Genomic DNA, 6961 nt, shown 5'->3' with positions numbered 1-6961 from the left:
AGACAATATTTATTACAGTATATTGTCATGTGTCCCCTTTTAATAATCATTATTAATTTCTTATTGTGCCCAATTTATAAATTAAAATTCCTGATAGATATGGATGTTTAGGAAACAACTGACTATATATAGGCTTTAGTACCATCCGTGGCATCCCTTATGGGTCTTGGAATATATCCGCTTTGGTAAGAGGAACTATTAAGTTTTCCATTTTATTAATATCTGAATTTATCTTTATTTCATTTATCCTAATGTTCATTTTCTTATTCAAATTGGATATTTAGTTGATGATTTTTATCCTGGTTTATAAGTTTTTGATGCTTTACCTGGATACAGGGTTTTTTAAAAACAGTATTTTATGATTTTTATTTTCTTCATTGGCATTATTTTAAAGTACATTTATTAATGTCTTAATAGTTTTTCCCCTTGTTATTAATTTTGAATTGACTTCACTGCAGTATGAGAATATAGGTTATATACCAGTTCTCTGAACCTTGCTGAGATTTTATGAATGGCCTCAAATATGAGATTAATGTTCAGAAATGTTACACTTGCATTTCAAAAATATATATTCTGCAATTACCTATAATGTCCTTATATGTCTGTTACATCAAATTTGTTAATTGTTTTGCTTGAAACCTTACCGATATTTTTTGTTTGAGCTCTTATTACTAGGAGAGAGATATTAAAATTTTTCATTATGATTATGGACTTCTTATGATTGCGTCCATTTTACTTTTTTAGTTTATGTGCTGCCAAAGAAGCACCTTTTTACCTTGTATATTTTGGGATGTTATTAGATGCATAAGAGTATTAGAGCTTTATGAATTTTACTTTTTATATAGTGACTTTAAAAAATTTCTAATAGCCGACATCCAGGATTATTGTTTACCTTAAAAGTACAATTTGTATATTTATGTCATAGGTGCATTTTTGTAAATAGCATATAGCTTCTATTCCAGATTCTTTGTTTTTACCTGAAGCATTTGTTACTGAAATTTTATGTTATTTTAAAAAATCCATTAAGTTTATCAGTACACTTTAGGTGTACGATACGATGACATTCATCACTGCGAATCTGCACCTTTACATGATCTATCTTGGTTCTTATTTCTTCCCCATTCCTCTGCCCTCCCTTCCACCCCTCCATCCCTCCCTATTTACAAAGGCTTAGTTTCCATTTTTCCTTTTCTTTATGCAATTATTGAGGTATTCATTATTGCTCTCTCTCCATCCTCTTAGTATTAGTTTTTATTCCACTGTATTGTTATTCCCTTTACCTCCTTTTCCTGTCTTCTTTTAGATTGAGATTTTTCTCCCCTTCCTTGGTTTCCATTACTGTTTTGGAAATTTAGTATTCCTGTTCCTTTAATCATTATAAGTTTTATATAATACTTATTTCATCAAAGTCTCACTCCACAGGATACTATTGATACTGTTTTGAAAATCTTTGCTAATCCTTGTTTTGCTTTTGTTCCTAAAAGATATTTTGACTGGAAATACTAAAATTTTCTCCCCTGCTTTGGAGATAACCATTTCTGTGTCTTCTGATTTCCTTCAGAAGTCAACTCGCAGTTTAACTGATGCTCTTTGAAGGTAGTCTTTTTCTTCCCTCTCCAGTCCAACTGCTTTTGAGATTTTATTGTCTTAGTCATCTTGTAATTTCACTATATTGTATTTAGCTGTGTATGTACTTTTATTTACCCCCCTTGGGGTTTCTTGAGCTTGACTGCTTATTGGTATTTTTCATGAGTCTTTGGAAATTTTTAGCCAAATACTGTTTCTGGTCTATTTATTTAAAAAAAATTTTTTTTCTCCTCAAAACAGATGAGACACAAGTGGGACCTTTTAACTTTATCCTTCATGTCTCCTAACTTCGTTTTTATATTTTTTGCCTCTTTGTGTCTTTATGTTACATTCTGGATTTCTTCAGATCTTACTTCTATATCATAAATACACTATTCAGTTGTGTAAATTCTGTTACAATATTATCCACTGAGTTTTTTTTCTCATTGAGTTTATTGGTACATTTTAGGTATACAGTACAGTTACATTCATCATTGGGATCCTGTACCTTTACATGACAGGTCTTGGTTCTCCCTTTTTCCCCTTGTCCCTGCCCTCCCTTCACCACCTCCTCCCTTTCCTATTTACAAAAGCCTTATTTCCATTTTTTTCCTTTCCTCATATTTTTTTCTTTTCCCTTATTTCCTTTCCCCTACCCTTCCCACTTTCCACTGAGTTTTTGGTGATACAATTTTTTTTTTCTGGAAATTTAAAGTATTTTTCAATGTGTTCAAAATCCCTTCTGTTTCTAGAAATATATTGAACATGGTTATTTTCTGTCTGATAATTTCATTATGTGCAGGAGTTTTACATCTGACCCTATCATCTTTTATTTGTAGTGGCCCTTGTTTTTCCATATGTGCTTAAAATTTCTATGCTGTGAGCTGCCCATTTTTTATGCAACTTCACGTTTAGGTTTCATTAGGTCCTAGAGTGAAGAGGAAATTCTCTTAAGGGAACTGGCTTGCTTCTCCAAGGTGACTGAAAATGTTGACAATTTAGGATTATTTTAGAGTCTCTGCTAGGTGTTTTTTTACACTGTTCAGGTAGTTTAGCTGGGCTACAAAACCAACCAACCAAGGGTCTGCTGATTATAAATTCTCAGGATATTTTTTTCCTACTGTGCTTAGGATCAACTTTTATTTTGGACTCATCATTATAGTGAAAGTCTAACTCTCTGGGGACACACCTTTACAGGAGACATTGCCTATAAGATGCTTTACCTTGTGAGCTTGTGAAGCAATATGCTCACTGGATCACTAAATAGTGGTGAGGTAAATATCCTTATATTCTTTCTAGTTTCTATTCTTTCTAGTGGATGCATTTACGATTTAAAAAATTTTATACAGTGCATGTAATTTTCCACAAAGGAATATCTTCTAGAACTAGTCTACTGCATTACCAGAAAGGGAAGTCCTCCCAACTGATTAGTGCAAAGAATGATTTACAATAGAAAGCTTCTTGTATTGACCATTTATGAATTTCCATATCAAGCCAATTTGGGCACACCAACTTAAGGTATGAGTCTCTGTGGCTGGATTACATTTTCTGTTGTCTTATTTGGATTTTTGAGTATTCTTTAAAAAAATGAGTTTGGATTGTGTATTTTAGCACTACATCAGGTTTTGTTGAAGTTATGCATTGCTGGCTAGCTTCATAAAGAGAATGTTAGTTTTTGTTGCTTTTGTTCAGAGTTTCACTTTGAATTTTCTCTCTCTCATGTCTTTTCCCCTCTTCCCTCATGCTAAGCTCTAGTCCTGCAAAGTTTTGAATGGTACTTTATTGGTAGGATTTTAACGGAGATCATATTGAATTTGCAGATTTGCATCTGACTTGACTGAGTTTATCCATTAGCGAAGACAGCATTTTCCCTGTGAACGCGGATCTTTTCATTGCTATCCATAAGTTCTTTTATGTGTTATCTTTTTGTTGGGTGTATCACTGTCACTTACATCCTATGTTGCTATATAATGTTTTTCTTTTTAGATGGTCTCACTGTGTAGTTCAGGCTGACTTTGAATTCACTGGCCCAGGATGGCCTCAATCTCATAGCAGTCCTCCTATTTCAGCTACCCGAGTGCTGGGATTACAGGTGCGTGCCAGTATGCCCAGCTAGAACCTTTCTGTGTATTTTACTAAGTAGTGGCCGGTATACAGGGGACCGTTAAGTACATATCCGTTTGATTGTGTGCTGGTCACCACTGTCCATAATGTTGCCCCAGTGTCACTCTCTGTTCAGGTCTCTACCTGGTCCAGTCCATTTCGGGGTCTTCAGATCCCTAACTCTGCCCTAGGAGGCTGGCCTTTGTCCGTGCAGCCTGCCCTCCGCCACTCCCCTATTCCAGTAAGTGCTGCCTCTCCAGCTCTTTTGCCGGGACTCACCAGTGGCCACCTCCTCACAGATGGGGAAACAAGGCATGGCGAGAGCCGTACCCCACGGTCTCACTTGGACGCACTGGCAGTGAAGGATGACCCAGTGGGCAGACCACCAGCTGCTCTTGCTGGCTCTCAGGGCAACAGAGGCAGCCCAGGTCATGACTGTCAGGCAGTGTGGAACTCACCAGGGTACGCCTTCCCTCCTTGTCTTAGTCATTCTCCTCATTGCTGAGACACTGCACTGCCCACAACTCAAGGGAAGAGGTTTATCTTGGCTCACAGCTTCAGAGGTGTGGTCTCTGGTCAGAGGTGTATATGGAATGGATATGCAGAGGCAAGGGACTTTTGGAGCCACATATCCAGAACCTCCCGGAATACGTGATTAGAGATTAGAAGTCTACAGGGCCACAAGTCCATGTAGGATCAAAATGCACTGCCTTAAGGAATGAATGCTCTTGCCCTCTCTTCCCCATACTCCACTTAGATTGGCCATAAGGTCAATCATGTAACAGTAATCCTTCCCTGGTCACCTATACTGACCTATACAGATATTCTTCTTTTGACCTTTATCCATGCTTCCTGAGCCACAGTTGGACATGGTGGCACTCGCCTGTAATCCCATCTCGCAGGAGGCTGAGGCAGGAGGATCTCCACGAGTTTGAGGCCAGCCTGGGCTACATAGTGAGTTCAGGGCCAGCCTGAACTACAAAGGGAGACCCTGCTAAAAAAAAAAAAAGCCACAGAAGCTTCAATTTGTAGCTATCTTTATGAGGCTCACACTGAGAGGATCTCAGTTAAGGGCAGTCCCTCTGGGTCTTAAGAGTTTAAATCGAACGTCTAATCCTGAGTAATCTGTCATCCATTGTGCTGTGCCAGGGTTGTGAACTGCAGCACAGAAGTCTGTCCACGCAGGGTTGAAAAAGAACCCAGTATGAGAGAAGAGCCCGCCAACAGAAAGCTACTTAAAGCAGGCGGGAAGCAGGGAGAGAAGTGGGGAGCCAGAGACAGAGACACGTGCAGGCCACACCCCAGTAACCGCCCTTTCGGTCAGGCCTCACACCCCAGCAGGGTACTCAGCCACCGGACTAACTCACTGGTGGATGAACCGTGAGACACTCGTGGAGGGCTGTGGATGCCTCGGCCCCGCCCTAGACAGCTACAGAAACTGAGGCAGGAGGGAGACGCTGGAGGTCTCCAGGTGGCCGAGGACTGCCCTGAGAGGAGGCGGACGGGGTGTAGTCATCAGGGTGGCCCTGGGCAGCCTTCCTTGCACAGACCTAGCAGAACAAAGCCCCAGAGTCCTCCCCATGCCGCCTCAGGGCCCATCCCCTGTTGCTTTTGTTAGCCCCCTTCATCCAGCCGCAGACAGACTCAGGGACAAGGCAGTAGAAACTCCAGAGCCAATGGTGTTTATTAGGGGTTAGAAGCTGCTTGCTCACAAGTGTTGGGAAGAGGTCCCACTCCATAGCTCTGAGGAGAGGCTCCGTGGGGGCCCCATCCCGCCCCTCTGGAGTGGGCATCATAAGGCATTTCACATGTTGATGTTTTCACTTTTGTTTTTTGTTTTTGTGTTTTATATAAAAACCAGTCCTGAAGTAGAAAGAAAAAACCCCACAGTGAACTTTCAGGACCTAACTGAAGTAGGAAGGGTTAGAGAAGGGATTTCTGAGCTCCGGGACTGGCCACAGTGGTCCAGTCCCCTGACGGTTGGCAGAAGCCATGAGAAGGGTATGAGGAGAGGGCAGGGCATAGCTTGTGGGAGGCCAAACTCAGACAGGTGTGCCCTGTCTTCATCATTTTTCATTTTTACATACTATAGAAATTTAAGCAAAATAGCTATTATATAGTTATATATCATGTATCTATATAAATTAGGCAAGTAAGGAGTTCAGGGGGTGCTGAGATGGGGCGCCCCTGGAGCCACCTGAGGACGAGGTGGGTGCTGGATCTGTGGTGCCCAGGTCACCAGCCCAGGTTGCGCAGAGTGTCAGTTATTGCTGATTTGGGGCCTGGTTCTCAGGGTGGGGAGCACCGGTGGGCCCTCCTTTTCATTCCTGCTTGGCCTCTTTGGGGCTAGGGTGCCGCCCCAGCATGGCCAGGGTAGGCAAGGGGCTGCTGCCCTCAGGTTACTTGGGGCTCTCAGCAGTACCCTATCCCAGTTAGGGGCTGTCACTCCCAGACCACTTGTGCTCAGCTGGGCCAGGGAAGCCCCCTCCTGCACCGTCTCCGCGGGCCCTAGGCTCCAAGTGGACGGGTAGCTCAGACAGAGGGCTTTGCCACGTCGAGCTACAAAATGCTCCCAATTCAAAGGGGTCTGGCTTCCTGCTGTCTTTAAAGGGGAATCTTGCCAGGACTATTTCGTGGCAAGGAAGCACATTTTGAAAGTTGTCTGCTAAATACTGTACTAAAAATCATGGCTGGAAAGAAATGGAGATTTTTTTTTTTCCTAAAAAAGTCAAAAGAGGCTCCCAAGGAGGGGCCAGTTCCTCCCTGGATTGGGGCTGGTGACCTGGGCAGCTGATGGTCTGGGCCAGCCAGCCTGAGTTGTTAAGTGGGTGCTGGGGTGCCCACGGGGCCCAAGTCCATGGTGAAGGGGTGCAGGTGACCCGGTGCACCTGGGAGATGGAGAGAACCCGGGTCAGCCCTTCCCCTTCATAGGTTCCCCAACACGTTTTTCGGAGGGGGTCGGAAATAAGGGCGGCATTCACTAATGAACTGAGTGCGTTATTGCTGCAGGGTGGCACTCAGAAGATGTTGGGGCACATGTGCCACTCCTGCTTCTCCTTGGCCTCCCAGTAGCCACCCTTGTACACGTAGGCCGTCTCTCTGGTGAGCGGGTCCAGTCTCTTCTCGAACCACAGCGGAACATACCCGTCTGACTCCTTCTCTGCTGGGCGCAGGCCGAGGTTGGTAAGCTCCTCTCCTGGGCGCCCCCGTTTTCCCGGTACCCCGCACCCGCTCCCGGCCCCCTCCTTGCCCGGCCTCACCTTCTTCCGCGGCGCTGCAGCTGCGGCCGGGC

The 6961-nt window shown here is 43.3% G+C and overlaps 1 protein-coding gene across 1 annotated transcript in view; it reads right to left on the bottom strand.

The window, feature by feature from the left end:
* Positions 1 to 6272: 6272 nt before the first annotated feature.
* Positions 6273 to 6961, bottom strand: part of Osbp2 (oxysterol binding protein 2) — a 64167-nt gene continuing 63478 nt past the window's right edge. The window contains exon 13 of the mRNA XM_033762276.1: positions 6273 to 6949. Coding sequence (XP_033618167.1) covers positions 6687 to 6949 — 263 coding nt within the window. The 3' untranslated portion in view covers positions 6273 to 6686. The remainder of the gene's footprint in view (positions 6950 to 6961) is intronic.

This window comes from Fukomys damarensis, unplaced genomic scaffold, assembly GCF_012274545.1.
Source record: "Fukomys damarensis isolate Sample0158 unplaced genomic scaffold, DMR_v1.0_HiC HiC_scaffold_12, whole genome shotgun sequence".
NCBI classification, from domain to species: domain Eukaryota; kingdom Metazoa; phylum Chordata; class Mammalia; order Rodentia; family Bathyergidae; genus Fukomys; species Fukomys damarensis.
This window is presented reverse-complemented; position numbering and strand designations above follow the sequence as displayed.